General features: G+C 40.4%; 1 protein-coding gene and 1 long non-coding RNA gene across 9 annotated transcripts in view; one reads left to right on the top strand and one right to left on the bottom strand.

Annotated features, from left to right (window-relative positions):
* The first annotated feature begins 2,724 nt into the window (after nucleotides 1-2,724).
* LOC139107569 (uncharacterized) lies at nucleotides 2,725-3,930 on the top strand. Its single transcript, XR_011546538.1, has 3 exons — nucleotides 2,725-2,941; nucleotides 3,020-3,285; nucleotides 3,364-3,930. It is a non-coding gene; the product is annotated as an uncharacterized lncRNA (long non-coding RNA).
* An 805-nt stretch (nucleotides 3,931-4,735) lies between these two features.
* The window catches only part of Trc (Serine/threonine-protein kinase tricornered), an 81,677-nt gene continuing 61,934 nt past the window's right edge, over nucleotides 4,736-24,478 (bottom strand). For all 8 annotated transcript variants that reach the window (XM_070665262.1, XM_070665263.1, XM_070665264.1 and 5 more), the window contains 9 exons: nucleotides 11,477-11,553; nucleotides 10,222-10,455; nucleotides 9,369-9,576; nucleotides 9,158-9,275; nucleotides 8,941-9,080; nucleotides 8,653-8,853; nucleotides 8,423-8,575; nucleotides 8,166-8,324; nucleotides 4,736-8,079 (listed from right to left, as the gene is read on the bottom strand). In XM_070665262.1, the coding sequence (XP_070521363.1) occupies nucleotides 7,964-8,079; nucleotides 8,166-8,324; nucleotides 8,423-8,575; nucleotides 8,653-8,853; nucleotides 8,941-9,080; nucleotides 9,158-9,275; nucleotides 9,369-9,576; nucleotides 10,222-10,455; nucleotides 11,477-11,553 (1,406 nt within the window). In that variant the 3' untranslated portion in view covers nucleotides 4,736-7,963. The remainder of the gene's footprint in view (nucleotides 8,080-8,165; nucleotides 8,325-8,422; nucleotides 8,576-8,652; nucleotides 8,854-8,940; nucleotides 9,081-9,157; nucleotides 9,276-9,368; nucleotides 9,577-10,221; nucleotides 10,456-11,476; nucleotides 11,554-24,478) is intronic.

Below are 24,478 nucleotides of genomic sequence, written 5' to 3'. Positions count from 1 at the left end.
CTTGGCTCGCGTAAAACGCGGACGCCATCACGATACGACGACCAAGCGCGAGCGTACGTTAGCCACGCTCGCTTATGTACGCAAAGAAGGCCCGCTTTTAATGCGTGCGTGTCGGTGCGTAAGTGAGAGGCGGAGCCGTGGCTCGACGGAGGTCATAGGGCAATACCAATCACAGCCCCGTGATAACCATTCTCCTGCCATGCGTCCCGCGGATGCGTGCGTGAGTGCATGCGTTCGTGCGTGCCCGTATGCGTGCGCGATCGCAGGCGTGCGTCATAGTTGCAAAACTAATTATTTCTCGCGGCACTCTTGCCGCCGTCGCGCCGGGCGTATCCCGTCGAACTCGGCGGATTTTCAGGGCGAGGGAACGAGTTTTACTATGCGAATCGCCGAAGATCCTACTTGACTGTTCGCCGAAAGAAACGAGAACGGAGACTCACGTGTCACCGAGAAGCCAGCGATGCCGTACAATTATTTAATAATACAAATTAAACCTATTCTCGTAGTCGCGAAGTGAGCCAAAGTAGTAGAGTAATATAATCGGCGACGTGTTATCGGTTCAAGGGATTCGATTTCAAACTACGAAAAAAAAGCATGCGACTCACCGATCTGCATGAGCTTCAGCGGAGTTGTTGAATTCAGGCGGTGGCTGTAACATAAAATAACAATATTAATGTAGACATGTTAAAAATAAAGAGTTAATGATTAAACAAAAAAAATTATGCAGATGTATTTAATTCTTTAATAATTCTTTAAGTTGATCCTTACCTATGAGTTGCTCCGCTGAGGCAGGATACCCATCCTGGGCCTGTTCCTCCTCTCAGGTGGGACGTGACGAGCCATCCTTCCGCGCACAAGTAACTCGCGAACGCGTCCGGGTGAAGCTACAATCGCGAAAATTACTGAACAAATTTTTCGACACTCCCGAATTAAAGAGAATCGTAAAAAAACGCCCGGTAACTATCGGCAGCCCCGAACGACCGACGAACCGGCTGCAGTTCGTATAATTTCGAATCGGCGTGCGGCACTGAGCGATGCGACGCAGCGGAGTTTCTCTTGACCTGAAACAAAAAAATAAAACAATTATTTAGTAGATATAAAATTTAATTAAATGAAAAAATTAAAAAACGTTATTAAAAATCCAAAGAAAAAATTGATATATACCCATGGGTTGCTCCGCCGGGGCAGGATACCCTTCCTGGGCCTCCTCCTCCTCTCAGGGTGTCTGCGGGATGTCGGGCTGCTCCTCCTTCAATGGTAGTTTTACCTGAAACAGAAGACTTGCAATTAGAATATGTCCTGTTCAATGTCTTGTTGAGCGCGTTTTGTTTATCGTACCGCGTGCGTATTTTGATGCCGGGTGACCGGACACACATTCTAACGCTAGCGCAACTATTGCACACCGTCCCCCCGACTCCCCGCGCTCTCCGCGCCTACAGCGAGATCCTTCTTACGAATAAAATTAAGAAGCGCGACGATCACTCGTTGTATAAATCTACCTTCCCGATATTCGTGCTTACCTTTATCGAGTCTTTACTTGAGTCGTCCTCGATCTCGATACGAGCAACTGGCTACGACGTCAAGCCTGGTCAGAGTCTCCTCGCGTCAAGCGACGAACGAGACGGGGCCGCGACGTGAAACGTCCCCGCGTCTTCCTCGAGGTCCTCAAAGATCTCTTGCTCGAGACGGGACGAGAATCTCGGCCGCGACGACGAAGACGGGCGAGGTGCAGGTCTCGTGCTCTCAGCTTTGATCTAGAATTAAAGTTCCTGTAAGGTTTTCAATCGCGAATGCTGCAGCTTCGATGCTCGCGTATCGTCGCCCGACCACAAGTATGCGATTCCGGGAGAATAAAGAGTGTGATCATTCACCTCTGTCCAGTCGGGTGTCGGCGAATGGACAACAGTGGTGTCTCGTGCGAGATACTGCGGTTCATAGGGGTCCTCAGGGTGAGGCGGGACATAGATGCACGATGATACGCGCTGAGAGAACACCCTCAGATGCCTCGACGTCTTCGTCTCGAGAACCGACGTGCTGCATGTGGCTGGCGTACCTTCTTGGTCCGTGCAGATGAGTCGCGTAGACCCCATGCGATCAGGCGATCACGGAGCGCTGTGATTGGTCGGTGCGCTCAGGTGCTCTAGCATGATCTTCTAGTACTCCTCGACCTTCGCCGAGCGCCGACGACGTGGCCCGATCGCGATCACTGGTTGTCGGGGGTGTAGCGCGGGGTGAGGAAAGGGAAAATCACGAAGACCGTCTTTGCCTGGACACGTTAATTAAATCGTCTCGCGTTTCACATACACTTAAATGACTGTGTAACTTTGGACTTAAAAATAAAAATCGGAAACAGATCAAGGGAGTTCCGAGTCTTTTTTATCCAGCTTCCTCTCATCGTAAAACGTGTAACTGTAAGTATCAAATATTAATTTTCTTTCAATTTCTAACACGTCGAGCTAATCCTTCGGGAAATACTTGGCTCGAGCTTGTGTCAGAGTGTTACATTTGTCAAACGTAATATGCAAGTACGGTTTAATCTTTCAGAGCGAGAGGCGAACGCAACATGCGAATACAATACATGTAAATTTTCTGCGGTTGCAAAGAATTCGCTTTCGGTTCGCGTGGCTGGCGAAGGGAAGGAGTGCTCGCGTGGAAATGGACGGTGATACATCACCGGGATCAATCCAATCGCATTTTCTCAAGAGTCAACCGTCGGCGCGCGCCCGTGTCACGACTCGCATAATCGTACGATTTGTACATGTCGCCGTGCCATCTAACCTCCGAGGCGAGGTTCCTCACATCGAACACTCGTTCCCGTTGCCTCGAGCATGAAGAGCCTGTCAAAGTTCCTGCGATTCTAAAGATATATAACGCAAACGACAATGGGCCGCCGCTGTTTCATGAAAAAAAGTCACCGAGATGTTTTTCAACGTCTAACAACGTAATTATAATTAATATTCTTATTCATATAACATAAAACATTACTATTGAAAATGATAAAACATTGACTGCTTTGTAGGTTATAAATTATGCAATGAAGCAAGCAGCTATGGTATACAAGGAATTTTTATGGAGATGCTCGAGATTAATTATTTATTGATACGTGTTTAAACGTATCAAAAATTCGAGTAATTAAATAATTATTCGTGCGTCATCTCCAATTCAAACTACTAACGCCATCATCTCGGCGAGACGCTGTGAACTGGAGGCCAAAACTCGATTGAAGATGTCAGTAGCAGCCAAAGATGAAATTACCATTACTGCAGAAGCAGTCACGTTCGTGTTGTAAGTATGCGTATTGTTGCGTGCTGTTGCGTGCCGCATACCTATCTTTACCATAAATAACGCTTTTCTTCTTTTCAGGATTGCGTCTTCGTCACCAGAGTCCCACGCTAGAAATTATTGGAACGTCATGCAGGAAATGCATCGGTACCGTTTGCGACAATTAAAATAAAAAACAATTTATTAACGACATAATTACAATAGTATATTCTGCGTGTGGAAAGCAATATTTCTCTTTTTTTTATACATCGTTTTGTTTTTTTTTTTTTTTTTATTTTATTTTATTTTTTTGTTTTGTTTAACTCGGACCATTCGACAATAATTCCTCGGTTTATAATCACAAGCCTACTATAAAATATCCGCTCTCGATATACCTCGGCTGTCCGCGTGTATAATTCGGGTTCTGGTCTTCTCCGTCCGTTCTTGAAACAAATAGCCAACGATGGTTTTCAAATAAAATTGCAAATCTTATAAGATTAACATCGCATACAAAACAACCGGACAGACAAATCATGCTCTACAAGTTTATTCCACAAATTCGATCTTCATACAATCGAGTGCAATGATGATGCGTTCGCCTTTATATTTTTTTTATATATTCTTTTAATTTTTTGGTCGAAATCGGTTTTTGAAATATTTCAAAAGAAAGAATACAGTGATATTCAATTTAAGAAAATAGTTTCTAATATAATACATATAAAAAATAAAGTCTAACAATAGTTTTTCTTTTTTTAAATTATTAAATCTAATTTAATTATATTTGTAATAAAAATCAAAGAAGCACAAATCAACCGTATTAATTACAGTAATAATAATAATGTATTTATTAATAAGATATAATCGGATATATGGATGTATTTCGGATATACTTTACTATTTTTATTAAAGAATGTAACGGCATAAATGATTACGTGCCTTTTACATTACAAGAGATAAATAAGCGTTTGGCTTCTTTATAGATTAATCGTTTCGTAAATTATATGTTCATCCAAGACATACATACAAACTCTCCAAACATTCTCAGAAACTAGGATTATTTCCGTAATGTTTTATCTTACATTAAAAATCAACCATTAAAAAATTCAATATAACCCCTGCAGAATCATTGCACTTGCTTGTATCACGACGATGTTATCTAGTCACCTCTAACTTACGGCGCGCGGGGACTGGCCATATCCAAGGGTTTTATTATCGCTACGCTTGAATGGGATTAATTCATGAAAAACTTGTACTTAATTACGATACGCTAAGTCCGACTTATAAAATTCAGCTAAATCACTGTACAAAGCGATAACGTGATAAATCAAAGCCGCGGAATATTTGCGCAGTTATAGTGACTGATAACAACACTCGGTATCCCCGAATAAGAAACTCGTCCGGTTCGCACGATTGTCGCAACACACGTACTTGATTCCGTTACTCGCGAGTGAAAGTAGCGCTGATATTATTTCGGTTTCTTTTTTTTTTTCTTCAGCAATGCGCATCGAGACGATACAAGTTACTCACACGCCTAACAATTTGCGTGAAATACGAGCGTGTGAGTGTAATTAATCGTAGATATGGTATTGCGTAATCCGAGAATTCTACATTATCGCGACAGAAAAGAATCATATGAACCAACACGAAAAGATGACGGCTACGATAAGACAGAAGACGTGAATGTGGGAAGCGAAACATCTGGACGTGTAATCATCGGAAGCGAATTCCTGTTCGACGAGAGAAAAAAAAAAAAAAAAAAGGAAGAAACAATAAAGGAAATGAAAGTCTCCTCGCCGAAGGGAGTAACTTAACGACTAATTAGTACGAATTAGCTAGGAGAGATCTATCGCGGGTTGCTTTCATTTAAATTAACCATAAAATTAACAACTAATCAGTATTCGTACAATGATAAGAACACTATCGTAAACACGAGCAAAAACGTGAAACTGGATGATACACCGTACGTTTAACACACCCGTAATGCGATTCATCATGCGCGATATACAATAATAAAGAGTCGAGGATGGCAGTACAGCGGTAACCAATGAAACGGAGCTCAAACTGCCTCTTAATCATATTTAGTTGCCTCGTCAGTATTTACAGTGTACATCGACAATCAATACCGTTAAGTCTACTTGGAGATTTCCTTCTCACGTGTTCTCAAAATTACGTTTTACATCAAATGCGTTATAACTCGATACGTGCGTACATACATTTCGTCACAATTCCGTTATATTATAATACGCTCGTTCCCTTTCTCGTGTTCGAAAGAAAAAGAAAAAAAAAAAGAAAAGAGGAAATAATTGTACACTCACCCGACTTCAAATTCAGAACACACCTATAATTCAACACCTAAATTTAGCGCATGTTACACTTCTCTCTCTCTTTACTAAAAGGTATCTATATGTATGTATATATATGTATACGTATGTACGTGTATATATACGTATATATATATACTTTTTTTACATATATTCTTATATATTTATATATGCACTGTTCCAGGGCACCGAAACTTGTTGCGTCGAAGGCATCTCGTGGCTATTGTTGTATCATTTATTTAGACTTTCTCTTTAAATAAATAAATTGTGATCACTTCTTCGTTTTTAATTTTCTTTTCTTAGTAGCATGGACGTCAGAGCATCTGTATTCAATGGCGACAAGGAGAGACTAAAAATATTCTGTAACTTCCTAATCTAACTTTCCCGCTTACGTTACACTCGTCGATTTAACTCCTAGTAATAGTGCAGAAAATAGTTTTCACCTTTTTTTTTCTTTTTTTTTTCTACTAGTTTCATTCGAGGGTGATTTTCTCCTTTCTTTTTTCTCTTCGTTTAAATTACTGACTTAACGGGTAATACACCGTAATCTAGGCGCTCTCTGCTTTATTTAAACTACCTGGAGACTTTTTTTTTCGATAAATGGTATTAAGATACGCAGGCGGAGTAGTCGTATGAAACTAATCTCTTCGTCGAATGTACAGTACAGCGTGATTACATGATTATTAAGTGGAGACACGCCGGAACGTCACGTGGAAGGAGCGTTGAGAACTTTTGTTTTATACATGTATTATATTATCCAAAATGTAATTCCGTTTCGAATGCGCACGCGTGCATTTTCTTTGTTTAACGTATAGGTACTTCTGTGTGTATGTATGTTATCTTAAATGTTACCTAGTCTTTATCGTTATTTTACGCTATTTTATTACCAAGGTGCCCTGGTTGTCAGCAAAACTACGAAATGTATATCGTAAAATTGTTCACAGTGCGATTGAAAGAAAAGGTATTCGGTTCCATCAAGTGTTAAAATACACGGGCGTGTGTAAGTGTGCACGATTTTCTATACATACGTCGTAACACACTGCCTTATTTCCTCACCATTTTCCATTGAACAAGTGGCATGTCTGGCTCATCTCTTTCGTTTAAACGTACGGGTTTGTTGGGCTGTCTGTTAGGAACCTTAATAAGGCAACGAAGGAGCCCTGAATCTTACAAGTGTAATCTTTCTTTCTCCTTTCTTACGCCTTTTTACGGTATCTTTTAAAGCCTAGCATTCTTCATCGTGTATTCAGACACGGCTAAATGTTGTATTATTGCCTTACAAGAGAAAGAGAGATAAAGAAAAAAAGAGAGTCCCGGTACCAAAAGTGTGTACTGTTACACAATGTTGAAATCATCACAAAATGTCATCGTAAAATATGTAAAATATATATATTTTTTAATATGAAAAACTTTGCACGTGTGTCATTAACTTGTGTCACTAATTCTCCTAGTTTCGTGAACGAATCTAAGCTCTCAAAACCAGCACAAAAATACATATTACAAAATTTTCATCACAACAATTTTTAAATTTTCAAGACATATCGAAATACGATTAATCACATATATGTACAACACCAATAAAAGCGTAGCATCCACTAACAGACAAAAAGGTCTGAAGATAGCAGATATTTTTAACAACTTTATATATCACAGAGAGTTAATTATAAATACAACGTTTGAACAAACAAAAAAAAACTCCAAAAAAAAAAGAAAAAAAAAAGAGAGCTTAATTCAAGAGCTTAACCGAACGTTGACAAATGTATTTCACGAGATAAAATTTTACTGACACGCGCATCGTATAGATAAATAAGAAGTACGTGAGAATCGTGGCACCGAGGCTCTCTCCGATCATTTCCATTTAATACCATTACCACAGAGAGCTTATTATGCTATGCTTCGCACAAAACGTCTCCTCCGCGGCACGACAAGAGTAAAGAATATCGCATCTCAACGGGGATACATACGAGGGTCACACCGTGAGTTACACAACGAAAGACTTCTCTCGTAACACCCCTATCACGTGTTATCGACGCACGCGTTGGGCGTACGACATTCGTGTATTGTGCACCTTTATCGTTATGCTCTCCCACATCCGTCCATCCGTTTACTTGATTGACCGTGCGTTGCTCACGCCCGTCGATATTCATGATTGACGCCGCGTGTAATTTCCAACAATCCACAGTCATCACATATATACAAATAATGACTTGTGTTCGATACTTGAACCGCGCCAAAAAGACAGATCAACCGTCCGTTGTACGTGACACCATTGCCGTCGACGACGGTGGATGAGGATGATGTACCAAGGCCGGAATTTCGATCACGTCAGCTGGCTGCTGATTAGCGACGGCGTTGTTGATCGAGCAGGAAGTGAGGGGTTGCTATTTCTTGGTCGGTGTGCCCCGTTGTGTCAGACCCTCGAAGCGCTTGAAGGTGTAATTAATAAATACCCAATCCTTGTATATTACTTCACCGTCCTGTGGCATTGGCGCGGATGCTGTAATAAAGCCCCCCAAAAAAAAGAAATAAAGCACGTGTTCTAGACATCGAATCGTAGTAATAATATATATATAAAATACGTACGTATCTCCAATTTTACGTCCGGAAATTCGTCAAAGTTTGACGTGTCATCGATGGAACGCACCTCGACCGGTATGGCGGCTGGTCTTTCCCTGATATGCTCCCAGTCGACACCGCGGAAGAAGGGCGCTAACTTGAGCTCTTCGATACCCCTTTGCGCTCCTACGGAATAATTGTAATAAAATCAAATTACACAATTAAATTTATTTCTGTGAAAGAAATGCATTTTTTATTTTAATAATCTCGAAATAAAATTCCACCTAATCTTCTATCAGCTTCGCAGCAAAATCTGATAATGGTATCTTTAGCCTCTTCGCTGATGGGAACTTCCGGTGGAAACACTAACGTTTCTCGCCAGTTCATTACTTTTCTATACGTTTCCTGCGGATTCTCACTGCAGAACGGTGGATATCCTGAAATAGTTGTGTTATTATTTAACTTTGATCTTTCACAAATAAGTTTAGACAAGAAAATGTAAGAGGTAACGTACCTATAAGCATCTCGTACATTATAACTCCCAAAGACCAGCAATCGCAAGCCGGTCCGTAACCTGTTTGCAGAAATACTTCCGGCGCGATGTAGTCTGGAGTACCTACCGTGCTGTAAGCCAGCGCTCTCCTGTTTCTCTTCCAACTCTCAGCTCTCCTTTTGCTGTCCATCGCGCCACCGCTTCCACTCCCGCATGATGTCACTGTGCGAGAAACAGACGAGGCATTAGATAAATCATAAACCGACATTACGTAAATATATTCTCTTTGAGAAACGATAGTTTACTCACTGAAATCAGAAGGTTTCGCTTGACTCAGGTCTCGGTAAAAATCAGTCCTATGTGATTTTTTCAAACCCGTGCACAGCCCGAAATCAGATAGTTTTATGTGGCCCCTTGCGTCCAGCAACAGGTTGTCTGGCTTGATGTCTCTGTAAAATGTAATGCAGTTAAACTTTAGTTAAGGCCACAAAACATGCGTTATTTATCTTGACCGCGACGTACGTACCTATGAATAAAACCTAATTTGTGTATGGAGTCAATCGCTAACGCCGTTTCGGAAATATAAAATTGCGTGCACTCCTCGGAAAGCGTGTCCTTTTTCATAAGTAACGTCATCATGTCACCTGTAATTCATACCGTTCGAATTATTTGCGATGCCGAGAAGTAGGTGCTTTCATTTTCAGCTTGTCACCAAAAAATCGATACGCGAGACTTACCGCCAGGAAGAAACTCCATTATCAGATAGAGATTTATAGGATCCTGGAAACTGTAGTACATCTTCACGACCCACTGATGGTCCGCTTCCACGAGAACGTCCCTCTCTGCTCTGACGTGCGCGACTTGCTCCTTTTCGAGCATGTCCGCTTTTCGGAGGATCTTCATCGCGTACACGTGTCCAGTGTCCTTCTTCTGCACTAGTCGTACCTGTTAAAATATTTTTTTTTAAATAATTTTTATTTCACAGAGTAAGCGCTTTGTGAGTAAAAATACCAGCGGACTTCCGTCACTAGCGATTAAAAGCCGTTCTAATCTTAAACTTTACGAAAAGGATTCCACTTGCTCCGCGAAGCGAGGCGAAACGCTACTTCTTCTGAGAAGTAATGAGAAAATTTCGCTCTCTCCTGGACGTGACTACCGCCTGAGACTCTTTCGCGTATTTCCGTTATTATCGTAATTATTACAACTACGAAGCACAAGTCAATCTTCGTTTTTAACATTAAATCGCAGCACGAACTATAAATAATTTACGTGTCGTTTAAGATATCATTTAAATAAAATTAAAAAAAAATTGTCTCTTATAAAATTGTATTAAAAATTTACATTTCTTGGCGAAACGAGAACGAATTCATGAAATTATAATATTTTATATTTCGAGAGACAAGATATATACGTCGATTACGACATCGGGATTCTCCGCTCTTGTTACATCGCGAATGAAGCTCTGCTTCATAATTCCTCGTATTAAACCGCGGCGAAATTAACGCGAATAAACTTAATACCAAGACCAACACGAAACCATCCTAATTCGCTAGCTCATTAGCTCGCTCTACGTCGGCTATCGAGTCTCACCTCGCCAAATGCTCCTCTGCCGATGACTTTGAGAGGCTCAAAATCTTCAACGCCAAGCCTGGATCGCTTCAACCGGAGGAACTCTGTCTCCTTTTGAGCATGCTGCAGCCTTTTCTCCTGCTTTTGCTGCTCCGAGAGACCCTCATCCTTGAGGGACTCCTCGAGCTTCGCCAGCCTCTGCTTCCGCTCGATATGCTGCGCTATCAGATTGCTGTAGTAGTTCTCCAGCGTTACCTGCAAATGGCAAAACCCGATGCACCGATTATCTTCCCATATAATCAACCTCGCGCCGATCCTTTCCTTCGCGCGATGTCGTCCGCTCGAGAGCTCGGCGTAATGTGATCGATAACGTTTTATCTCGCGCGCGACAAAACCACTTCCGCTGGTGTTACCGCGGCCCGGCGCGATTATTACGTTCGCTTCAGATCAGGTTCGCGCTCGCCACGGCAAGACTTTACTTCCCGTCGAAGCAGCCACACGGAGCCGGGAGCCTGAGATAAATTCCTAAATTTTCCCGAGCAAATTGCTATCTTTCTAAATTAAAATTACAACTGCGAATGAAAATTCTACTTTAATTATATTTCTGCCTCCCGTGAGTACTTGTAATTACGATGGAAATTAAAATAATTTTAAAAAATTAAAAAAATAAGTGAGTGCAAAGTAAAACGAAAGTGATACAAATGACGAAAATTCACGTTTGATTATTCTTATTAGGTAATATTTAATAATTATTTATAATTGTATAAAGCTTCTCTTTCTTTAACACACGGATAATAAATATTGTAAATTATATATAATTTACAATCTTATTTTCGTCGAGCGGAGTCGTAAATTCCAGAAATTTTTTGCAATTTACTCCGTTCCTAATTTTCTCAACTTTTTCACAGTTCTCTAAACTAGTAGAAACTCTCTTTTGTCAAAAAGCTCGAGTATGTACGCCGACATAGACAAACTTTTTCTTTTTTCTTTTTTTTTTTTTTTTTTTTAAATGGTTACAAATTATTATTAACGAAATTATTATCGAGACATCGTTGGCAACGCCGACATATGTTGAGCAATAATTGTGCAGCAATTAGCATTATACGTAATTAGCGGAAAGAGTTGGCTAACTTTTAGTAATTCTTTTCTCAGGAAAGCGTACGTGGCTATTAAGCAAGAACTGTTTCAAATTAAGCGGAAATTTTCGTAATTCGAGTATCGCGGCGTGATTAATTCCAATGTGGAAAAACCGGGTTGAGACTAAACTCGTACTCACCTTGGCCTTCGTCGCCTTGTCCAATGTGTGGCCGCTAAATCGGATCGTGCTCTCGGTAGCCGCCATCTCCAGCACCCCTGCAACGAATACAAGAAAAAGAGGTCATTCGATGTCACCAGTCGTTCAGAGTTAATGCCTGTAACGCAATAAAAATATCGCTCGAACGAATCAGAAGACAAGCAACACTTTTGCAAACCTGGCGGACGTTTAATTGATAGATAAACTTGTAAAGAAAAAAAAAAAAAAAAAAAAATTATTAACTTTTTAAGATAGAGAATTAAACATTCATGGTTTACGTTTTATGTTCTATACATACGTATAATTTTTAGCGACAGCTTATAACTTTGCCGTGGCCAGCAAATTTCGTTAATATTTTCGAGCCAGAAATCTTTTACTGAGCAACACATTTAAGAAACTCCATCTCCGATATCGTCACGCATTGAGAAGAGTTTCACGTGAAATTACCCTGTACCGAACGCGTTACGCAACAACGTTAAACTGCCAATGAATGTTACCATCTTTTAAGACGAAAAAAAAAAAAAATCGTCAAGCTACACACCCACAAAAGATGACGGAACATTATAAATGCGCATTATGAGCAAATTATCCCGAGGCTATGGTGAGCTTGGACCGCATATTTTCATCCGAAGGCCAACACGTGGAAAGTGAAAACGTCCGTCACATAATTATTTGAGCACCGTTTATGAATCATTCTCTTTTGCAACATCGATCATTAATTGCGATTATAATTTAATGATAAAAAAAAAACGAGAATTCCTATGTTCTTTTATTTAAAAAAAAAAAAAAAAAAAAATATCGTATACATACCATACTAATTAGCTATTAATTCAAATATTAATTTAACGAAAGTAGAAAATAATTTTTACATTTCCCGTTATATTTTTATTAACGAAAACTTATTTTACCGAGCGTCAAATGAATATCGTTGCCTTTCCAAACGTGAGGAAAATTGGAAAATGAGACGCGGCTTACTGTGATTCAATTTAATACGTCGCGATGCATTGTTTTACTAACCCACATTTTCCTTTGACACTTTCTACACTAACCCGTTTTCCTTTGCGATTCAGGATTAAGTGGTTGATGACAGGTGTTCAGGGTGGCCCAATTACAACTTGCTGCTCCACGACAGAGTTCCTCGCGTGACTCAAAGGGATTCTTGTACGAAAGATCCTTTGTTAATTGTACGTTTTATAACGCTGCATAATGTGGAGATAGATTTACAACCGCACGTTAAATATTTGAAACAACAGCGCCCGGCCGCAAAGAGCTTTACAACAGACGTTAATTTGTAATTACATTGCGATGCTATTTTAGCTCGCCATACAATGTGGCTCTGAATAATTGAAATTTATAATTGCATGTAGGACAGTCGTTTGAAACGAAGAGAACGAATAAGGAATAACGTGAACATATTGTAACATTATGCTGCATTATAAATGTAGCGCTCTATATTTCGATTATCTCTTAACGCGATTTAACCATATCGCATTTAGTTAAAAATAAGACAATAAATAGAACGTTTTACTTAAAACGTTTTATTTAAAAGTAAGAATTCAAGACAGAACTGATCCTCGTTAAATATTTATGTGCATATACATTTAAAGCAGCGACGGAAGTATCATTACGTTATCAGCCTGGCTGATGGAGCGACAAATCTCTCGTCCGGCTTAAAAGAACGGCACATTTCGCAACTGCACGTCAAGTGTGTTTACCGTAACGCAAATGGTTCTTCACGAGGGGCGTTTTATTTCGAGGACACCGCGTGGTGTCATCGAATGAATCATTATTACGCAATCACGCGTTGCAGGTATCAGAATTACAATGAGCGGCAAGAAGATCCGCTCAGTTGAGCAACTTGGCGCGTTTCTTTTTACAAAAGTTATATTTAAACACGTTAACATCGCGCTTCCGCGTCACGACGCCGTTGTTAATGATTCATAAAAATTTTATTCGCATAAATAAATATTCACGGAGCTGGAAAAATTATTTCAAAGATCGGCATATCCCTGACCCTCGGCTGTCGAAATATTTTACTTTCTTTTATTTTCAATTAAAAGATCACGTTAATTACATTATGTATTTTAACAAAGGAGACATTGCGTGCGCGAGGCTCGTTATTTTAATGAACGAGATACACGGGTTTCGTCGACGTAATGGCAAAGTGCTAATTTGCGTTAATCCGTGGCGCATCTATTTGTTTCGATACTCGATTTAATAGGATCACCGACACCTGGCAAGTGGTATTGATCCTGCAGCGTTATAAAATAATTAGTGCGGACATTAGTTCCACGTGTAAGACCAAAGGGCGTTAAATACGATTCACGAAACACGAATAAAATACGATGTAACTCGATCGTTAACGCAATAATTTATATCTCTCTCATTTGTATTTATTTTATGTACGTAAATATATTAACATATTTTTTTTTTATTATTTCTTGCATAATCGCAGTTTAAAAAAAATAAAAAAAAAGGTTTAAATATTAAATCGACGTGCACAGTGTTTAGTAAAAATTGAACAAAGTCGCTACAATTTTTTTTTTTCGCGTTGACACGCAAATTCACTTGCGATGCGGCGGAAGAAAGTTCGATGGCCCGAGCTGTAACAGCGGCTGGACCTACATGCAAGGGTTTCCCCTTGCGGTTTATTTTATGAGCGTTGATTAGACGCGCCTGTCAGGAATATCGCGCTATCGTAACTGCGCTAGACGTTAATTATCTCGGACATCGTATTAATCATCGTTGCGTGATATCAACGGGTCTTGGGATACAATATATTCCATTAAAAACGGAAGGCTGTACCGCTTACGCAGTTAATTTAACCCATTTCTCTTTTGATTTACTTCCGCGAGATACGGTAGGTTCTTTAAAAAAAAATATAGACTATTTTTCGCTCGAATTTTTTCGGCAAGACGACGGTGCGCTGCCGAGACCGTCTGCACGTCGCAGTAATTTCAGGGAGGAGCAAGGTCGCGTGCGGGAGAAAGAATCTCGTGTTCCCCGAGTGGAACACGTTAGAGAAACCGTAAAGCGGGTCCTTAAATGGCATCGAAGCGTGGATGAATCATGAGGACAGTTTGACTTTGAAGCATCTGCGATGTCGCGCACTCACGCCACATGCGGCCCGGCATTCGGCCTTGGTGCTTATTAAATGATAACAGCGGACGCAGTCGATATTTGTGCGCGGCCGCGAGGCATTTTGCAACGATCCCCTCGCCGGATTTACGCAAACGCCGCGATGCCGCCGTCAGCGTGAATTAAGCCTGCGGCCCCCGAATAATTCAGTCGACGATGGGCAGTTTTCTGTCTTTTTTTTTTTCTCGAGACTCCTACGCGCGGTAACTCCGCGTTGTTCCGTGGCGATTCGTTCGTCAATTAAATTACGTCGACGCACATCCGCGCATCGCGGTGAAATAATTTTCTTTCCATTAATTTTTCCAACTAACGTTTTCTAATTTTTTTTTCTTTTTTTTTTCTTTTCCAATTTAAGCGATTTTTCGCATCCACGTAGGTGATGTTTTTACGCTACGAAATAAGACGTCGCTGAAATCCCTCTTGTGATTTTTAGTCGAACTCTACGTCGGCACCGGTTATTCGTTCCCCACGTAACAATCCGTTATAACGCCATTCACTGATTGCATTACGGATTACAATACCGCGCGGAATCGACTCTACAGGCCATTAGATCTAGTTTGCCCGGTGGTAAGTACACAGAGAGCGACGTCATCAGGAAGTCGTAACGAAGATTCGTCGTAGATGACGGCCAACGTACGGAGAAACTTACGTCAACATCTATCATTGCCAATAAAGAGAAAATTGTAAACTGCGCCGATGCTCGCGGGTACGTCAAAAATCGCGCAAAGTCCATCTCCTACGTATAAAAAAAGCGAGATAACGCGAAGTTTTAAAATGTATTTCTATCAAACGATATATTTTCTTAATTTACAAAGCCGCGAGGTCTGCTTGCCAAGCCTCACGTGCGTCCATCCCGCGCGTCCTCCGCTCTCGAATTTCCTTAAAGCCTGCATTTCGCCTCGGATCGGCAACTTCGTTGCGTGACGATTCTCACGCAGTCGTGATTTCACGTGCACGGACTCTCTATCTCGTCGGCGACTGGAGGGATACGGAAAATCGATTTCACGGCGCAAGAAGTCGACGGTCCTTCTCGTCTTTCGCGCGGCACATCTCGGGACCTACGTGTGCGCTTTTACGCTCGCGGAGCCAACCTACTTCCTCGAAGGTGAGGATAACCGTACATAACGGTCGCTGCACCTTTTTGCCGGGTCGGCCGGACGAATCGGCGAGAAGATCGACGACGGGATCCCTCTCGCTTCACCTCTCCCTCCGTCCATATTCATCCTCGAAAATAGAAACGCGAGCGCGGCGAATAACGTCTATCAAAGGCGATCGCGAAAATATATCACGGCCCGCGGATCCCCGCTGGGTTTCTCATTTACTTTTATTTGCACCCGACCGGGGGAAGCGAGCTTAATTAGTTCACAGGCAGGCGCGCCTATGTTTATCGCGGCTCTCAGCGAGCGTTTAGACCGCGTGGTTACTATTTGTATAGACTGCGCTAGAATGTCCAACAGCTTCCTTCTCAGAACGCAGTCTGGCTTTCTGCGCCGTGCAGTGTGCATTAAGTAACTCCAAACACACGCGTTCGCTTCAATAGATATTAAAAATAAAATGTATCAAACCGTAGGTGAATTAAATTAAAAGAAAAAAAAAATAAGCAATGATTTGTCTGGTAAAATAATCGTCTCGCGAAACATATATCGACATAAATATGTGCCTAAATTAATTAATGAGTCCGTTGGATCAAGGAAAAAAAAATTCAAGATTAAAACCGCTGGCACGACTATTGCCCGAAATGCCAGATACTATTTTCGCGTTTTAACGCATACGCGCGAATTCCGCGGTCGTCTATTTCCGTTGAGCGTTCCGTTCCATCGTATAAGCAGATAATGGACACGAAACTTGCAAATCCGCAGGCGAAGTGTGAGAAAAACGAAAAAAAAAAGAAAAAAAAAACGCGGAAAGTAAAATAAAAGAGATGAATAAAAAGGTCGGAGTCTCGTCGGATCTTGCGATTTATCGTCGATAAATATCGTTCGCGCTTTCGCTTTGACGCCGGCGAAACGTGCTTGCGTGCGAAATACGATAGTTGTGTGCGTGTACAGCAAAAACACGCTCCTTCCGTTACACCGTGCAACGCGAATGGCGTTCACATATCAATCGGCAATAAAACGCGAGTCGATCACGAGGAAACGTTACTCGCTTTCTTCCGGACTCGAGTACATATTATACATGCAAAAATATGCATTAAAATAAGTGACATTAAACATCGCACGTTCAATTCGAAAGCGGCATAAGCGAAATAACGTCGCGAGAATCGATATACGCGTCGCACATTTCTTCCCGGTGCGGGATAATTAGAGATATTTTATTAACATTTAGTTGATCGTGATAATGAAAAATTAAAGAGCAGATGACATTTAAATTGCAGCCGCGAGTTTAGATAAAAGGTCTCTTTGACTAAAAAGCCTCTGTATAATTAAATATTATAATTATTATTTCTTTAATGAATGATTTTATCGACTCGTTTCGTGATACAGTGATACGTTTAACGTTTACGTGACTCGATATAATTTAATGGGCTCATTTCATTAACTAAATAATTTTGTTAGTTATTTAATGGGAAGTATTACGCGCGATCGCTACGCGAACGCGAGCTGCGTGCCTTGCACGCGTGCCCGTGTATGACGAACGTAGCCACGTGCGAGACGATATTCCACGGCAACCGGTAATTGGATCTAGCCTAGTATCGACCAGTGAAGCATGCGAAAATAGACGCTGGCCGACAACGACGACGATGACGGCGACGGCGACGGCGACGTGTCGCTAATCACGGATACAGCGACGACGGAAGAAACCGAGAGCCAACGTCGCGACACGCAGCTCCATATTAATCAGGAAAGATACTAATTAATTTTGTTACTTTCGCGGTAAATAAAAGCAATTTGCCAAATTGGCATCCACAAAAGACACGGTATAAGAAGAAAAACGTACCCTTCGTTGAAGTAATTAGTAAGGCTTTACGTAACAAAGACCTATCGGAGAATACTTTACGCATTCTAAAATTATCTTCAGAACGCTAAATTGTATTGACAATTTAAAAATTCAACTTTAGATAAGAATTTTTTCTGTCTCTATCTTTTTTTTTTAAGAAAAGTTTAATTTAAAATCACTAGACGGTAAAAATTCTTTTTTTATTCACATTTATATCACGCCACTAAAGCGTAACAAAAAATAAAAAAATTTAAAAAAAAATTTGATAACGATAAGAGAGGAAAAAAAAAGACAGACCGGAAATGGAATTATATATGACGTCAATCGAAGATAACAACCGCCAGATGCTGCAGCTAACAAGTTACATCGATTGACACTCGCGCGAATCGTTAGCGAAATTCGTTCGTTACGTTCGCAACCGTCATCTTAATTGATATCGCAGATGCGGGAAGTTGAACGCGGAAAATTAAAGTTCAACCAACTTCTCCGTGAGAGAAGATAGCGGCAGTCTGAAGTCTACGGTGCGCAGCCCAGTAATTCGCAGTAGCAGCCGACCGGAAGTGTGTCGTCCTGCAATTACGTCTACGATTCGCGGTACGAGTGGTAGACGCACCTTGAATGCAACGCGAGGAGGAGAATGACGCGGCGTTGAACTTCGATTAGAAATCGTGTGAAAGTGAAAACTCGACGCGAAAGAGAACCGGGTTCCTCGATTCCTTACGAGAATACGGCATACGTAGCCGAGGAAAGAGGAGGAAGGCATAGATGCAAACGGAATTATCAAGAAGAAAGGGAGGAGGAAGGTCTGCGTCGAATTACACGCAATGGAAATAGACGAGCTGCGCCGCTGCAGGCACGAAATTCTTCTCTTGCACCTTTTGCCCGCTCGTATTTTCAGCCTCGCGTTATGAATGGCGATTTCCCGCTTGATATCGACCTGCCCTATGCGCGAGGAAGTATTAAAATAAAAAAAGAAATTACGTCACCGGGGTAAAGATAAATTATCTCTGACTCAAGTGAAGGAGAAGGGGAAGGAGACGAAATAGTATTTTAATTTTAATCAAGCGACAGTGCTTTGACAATTGTAAGACATCTTATCTGTCCATTATCGAGAATGTTCGTCACATCTATCTTAGACGAGGTATGTACGTCTGTGTGCGTGTGTCTGTAGTGACGAGGCCCATCCAACCGGCTGAGAAAAGGTGATGGGCATCGAGATACATCGCGGGACAAGCACGACGGGCGGCTGTAATTGCACGCAGAGATATTGCTGTTGCACCACTATATCTCGATGCCAGGAGCGACGTAACAGAGGTGAGCGTGATAGTGTTCCCGTGATTAATGCTCGCCCGAATTAGAATCAAGCGCGCGCAGATTTTCGTTACGACATCGAGAGGGCCACGCGAGGGGGCTTGCACTTTGCGCGAATCGCGAATAACTGGGGACGAGAGCTTCGACGCGGACGGACAATTTCCAATAGCGGGAGGAAGACAACGTTTAATCGAAATTTTCAGTTAATATTAAAATCCCCGTAGTTAAAAAGAAACGCGCAGCGGCGGCTCCTGGAATCACGCGTCTATATCTATGCAGATAAGCTATTCCTGGGTATGCATTATTCACCTTATCTGAAAGTTAAAGCACGGTATGATAAAACGGCGAATGTAACAATTCAATTTTTCCAGATTAAAATGATAATCGACATTCTCATATTACTTCGCCGTGAAGCGCGAGTGTTAAAGAATTATAAAATTAATGGCAGTAAATTACGCATCTTTCGCGAATGCAGAAACGAGCGAAATGGCAAACGTGCTCGGCGAAAATTAAATTAAATTATTTGCATGTAAAATAATGCTTTGGTGTTTCTCGTTTCTTTTCCTCCTTCTTTTTTTTTTCTTCTCATTTATTTCCTTCGACAGATAATTAAAAAGTCAATGGTAAGTTCGTCCGACGATATTAACGCGATCTTCGAAAGCAATTGCACGCGGACGAGCCTAACTGTGCAATGTCCGAATCTATTTTTGTACGAATGCATTTTGCTTAGTACCACGCAACGAGTTTATTTTGCAACCCGCGTCGGTGGATGAGACAGCGGCGTAATAAATTTATGAATGAAAGATATTTTTAGTTCGCAGCCGACGTTCGAGTGATTTTCTACGACAATAATCCGTAAAGCCCGTAAAGATACACTTGAGAAGCTCACTTAGTTACAAGATTTTTTTTATTGCCAGTGACATCAATGTGAAATTAAAAAATGAAAAAAATCGTCTTGTACTTCACCGTAAGTATTTCGTTTACATTTACGTTGAACGTTTAATTAATTAATTCCTTTTTAAATTCCTTTTTCATTTTCAACACAGACATTTAAAACGTAATAAAAGGAATAAAAATTTTTCTCGATATTAAATTTTTCATTTTATTCTCATTACGTAATATTTAATAGACAAAGCTTGCAGCTAATAAAAGGTTTCACAGAAAAATTAAACGCAGCTGCCCCTTCCGCCGTGTATCTTCTGCATTATTTACCGTCTTTTTCACTTGGTCATTAAATTAAATTTACATTTATTTAACTTGCTCGGTTCGTGGCATGTTTCTTTTAAAGCCGCGACCTATATTTCTGTACGGATGAGGCAATAATAGATGAAGCAATATTAAATGAGCCTCCGCAACGCGGAAATGCCACCGGCTGGCTGATTGAAAATGCATTCCTCGGAATTACGGCAGCCGCGTCGACCCGATCTCACGGCGATGTAATAAATCTTTCTTTACGAGAAAATTCCTCGGTGAATATTGCAATGTATCGATCATACGATGCCCGTGCACCTGTTCGCGGCCCGCCGCTGCATTTTGCGACAACAACAACGTGAATCATCCACGACGACTGTAGGCGTCGAATGCCATTATCCTTATCGCCGCGTTTAGAGAGATTATTCCCGTTCGATGGCTGAGCAAATAACGACGCGATGTCGCTCGTTGCTCGAGTGCGTTACCCTGGAATACTAAACGCGGTGCATATTTAGCGGAGATTTTTAAGCGCAGGATTCGACCGACCCGGCCTATTGGCCATAGGTCTAAAACTGTAATTGAGCGAATAATCCCGCGCGATTAAGTCATCAGATAGAAACTGTTAATTGCGTAGCTTAGTGCCTAGCGGTTATTTACGAGATGTAGTTATCTGCTCGAGAGGATGATAGAAAGATTACTCTCCGCGTTGCCTCGATATCTAAATTGGGTATTCTACAAAATTACATTACCAGTAAGAGCAGAAGCTCGTCTGATATAATCAGCATCTACCTCTTTGTTAATAAATATAATAAAAATTAATCTTCTTTATTTTTCTCCTTCCTTTTTATTTAGTTACTGAAAATTACGCTTGCTGAAGATTAAGTATAATGAGAAGGGATATTTCTATTTATTTCGCATAATGCGATCTGTACTTGAAAACGTTCTGGATAACTTAGATAAATTAATGTTAATGTTACGTTAAAAAAAAAAAAATAGAAAATTAAGTTTAGATTTGTATTCAAGAATAAAAATATGGGCCATGAGAAAAAGTAGCCGATTTCATTAATCTCCCTTAAGTTCTCGTTAACAAAGATTGGATTCGATTTTTAGTGCCTCGTTAAAGCCATCGTGCGGTTTCCAACAATCGTCAGCGTTAACGGACGTTGATGAAACGGCCGTTATCTGCTTGAGGGAACTTGATGAATCCGGCCGTAAGTCTTGCAAAAGGCTTACATGCAAAGTCTGCAAAATGACAAGAAGTATCACTTACGTCAAAACTAACCGTAAAACATTAAGAGCTGTTTCTAAATTCTAATTTCTAAATTCTAAAAATTCTTTCATCGCCGACATAGATCTTTTAATTATAAAAATAAAAAAAAAATTTTGAAAGCTCGCGAAATATTCAACTAAATTGCGTGGATCTGCAAATCTTTATTATTCAATGTCTCGAAAATATTGAGAGGCATTTTTGCATAGATTAACCGGCTCTATCAAATGATTGATGGTCACATTTATCTTCAAACTTTTTACTGCATTTCTGACCTATTGTTTCATTTTTACGCGAATTTCTCAGTCCCGTCCACTTTAATGATAAAAAATATCGAGTGCATGGTACAGCGCATTTTACAACTGCTGCAAAAGCAGCGATATAATTCCGGGATATCGTTACGTGACGGTGAGACGACAATAAAAATATCACGATGCAAGGGATATCGAGATGAGGTTTTTCTTTTTCTTTTTTTTACGATGATTTTATCTCGCAACGGGGTATCTAGGTTAATTGATGTCTATTGTTAAAATATCTTCGCGTCAAAGCGAATCAGCGGTGCACTTAACCGGTGCTCGCATCCGTTACGTTCGTTACGCAACAGATATATTGCACGTGATTATCGTTGTTATCGCGTTTATTATCACCGACGTTATAATCTGCGATTACAATTAATAAAGCTGGCGGTTTGACTGTTAATGAATGAGATAAATGTTTTAACGCGCGGCTGCACCAACGAGCTCGATTTCGCTCGCAAGATACTGCTTCGGAGCACATTAATTAGCATTTCGTCTCTTATTCCGATAATCGAGAACTTGCGTAGTTTGTCAGGAGACGGCGCGTTTCTTTTTGCTCTTTCTTTCTTTTTTTTTTTTTTTTTTTTTTTTTTAACCAACGCGCGACCAGTCTTTTAGTTTTCACTTTCCCCTCGACTTGACCGAATGCAGGACAGGGAATCAAGAGGCAAGATGTCCATTATAATGGACGTTTATCGTTAAAAGCGATTTCCATTAACTACAGCTCGAAGTGGCGATCGACCGAAGCGCGGCCAACCCGCCGGGAAAAGTGAGCTATTGAAAACTTTCGTTCGCCTTTGCATGTTTTTTTTTTTTTGCACAAATCTCGTTGCTCACGCCAATGACGGTTTATCAAATATTCTCTCGCAATATTCCGGGGAAAAAAAATTTGATAAAACGCGAGCAAGCATAAATAATGCGTGCCTTATAAATTCTTTTCTTAAATTTTCAAAGGAAACCTTGGATAACGTTACCAATATGAGTTTAAGAGAAGTATCTAATATCGAACATATTTTCTGTGAGAAAATATCTCGGAACTTTTTAACTAAAGAATAATTTTCAAGTCGAATATTCAATAATTCAACAATTTCAATATTCCCAATCATTACATGATTATAATATAGCTATCGCAATGTGGTTATCGTTTTTTTTTTCCCCCCGCAAGTCACTACTTACTTTGTTATTAAAATTAATCGTTCGGACTGTTCTATTTCCACAATTCATATACAAAAGTGCATTTAAAATTCAAACCTACACGGTACGATGTATAAAGTGTCCAATAATACACCCATCAAGATAAGATGTCAAAAATCCATTCGCAGATTTCGCCACGCGGGTCCGTCTTGGAAAAATATTTGCATCACGAATGCCAGATTCAATACGAGTATGACGTAAAACGGAATAAAAGTTGCTTTACGTAACACGTCGTATATACCCGTCGGATTACTTTTCTCTAGCAAGAAAGCCGAAGGTCACGATCGATCTTCAAGCCCTGTTCGGATCGGACTCGCGGAATAGGTCTTGGCATTCGTTCCTGTTTGACTTTCTCACGAATCGCGAGATCCGCGATCGAGATATCCGCGAAGACGGATAGAAATTACGAGAGATGAAGTAAAAGCGTGCAAGAAATGAGCATAAGTTTCTTTAAAAAAAAAAAAACCTTTAAAGTCTACTCTATTTTTGTTCGCATTCTCGATAAAAAGTGGTAAAAACTGAGAACAGTAAAACCGCATCGCATTAAAATTTCCCTAAAAAATGTATTAACTGATATTTAATTAATTTTAATTTAATAAAACTAATTTTAAGCAACGAAAGTATAAAAATGATGTATTATATCGCAAAAAATGATATCGAATAACTGTTTGCAAATCATATTAAGCGATGGGAAAGTTCCATTGTTTTCTCTGTTGCGCGTCTGATAATCACCGATTGTTTTTACATTACGCGTGATAGATGCTGCGGCAGCTGAACGACCGCGGTGTTTTCAATTTAATCAGCAAGGTGTTATCGATCCCACGTTAGTCAATGCTAATAAATAATTTTTTGCCTTTAATTAATCTGCAGTAGGTCGACGACCCGAGCGCATCCGGTATTCGTCGCGAATCGTGTTACAAGTTAGATTACGAAACCCATTTTTTTTTTGTCGCAACGTGTACGCAACGTTGAAATATGCATCCTACGGTTTCGTGATGTATCGAGAATGGCGTGGCGACTTTTGGTCGAGCACGCGAAATAATTGAAAAAGTTTCTTGGACGCTAATAAAATCGATACGCGGCAAGCGGAGGCTAAAGCGTTTTATTCGACAAATGGCCGCTTTGTCTTTTGTGAAAACTAGGGCTATGATAGAGTTTCTAATAACGAGAGCTTTTGGCTGGACTCCAAAAGCTACGGGAAAACGAGGTAGGTGTCGACGCCTCGATAGCCGTCGATAAGATGATCCACAGTTTGAAACAATAACCGCAAACTATTTCCAACTAAAACTATAATTGAAATTGTCGTATTGTATCGAAACTTAAAAAAAAAATTGAAACAAATAACTATCGCGCTGTTGATATTTAAATAGATAAATATAAAAATAAGGAAAATTTTATTCCATCTTTATCTATGATAATTGATAAAAAAAAAAGTTAAGGATAAAGTTGAATCAGCAACGATATTATTAAAAAAAAATTTTTTTTTAAACCTTGAGGAAATCTATCGCTTTAAATACACCCGCATTAACATTAATATAACGAGACAGAGTGAATATGAGCACGGCGATTGTCACTCAATGTGGCGAACGCCAGTCACGGAATTCTGCCGGCAATAACCCTCTGTCATCGCTCGTTTCATCGTCGACGATA

The sequence above is a fragment of the Cardiocondyla obscurior genome, linkage group LG13 (assembly GCF_019399895.1).
Source record: "Cardiocondyla obscurior isolate alpha-2009 linkage group LG13, Cobs3.1, whole genome shotgun sequence".
Classification (NCBI taxonomy): Eukaryota; Metazoa; Arthropoda; class Insecta; order Hymenoptera; family Formicidae; genus Cardiocondyla; species Cardiocondyla obscurior.
This window is presented reverse-complemented; position numbering and strand designations above follow the sequence as displayed.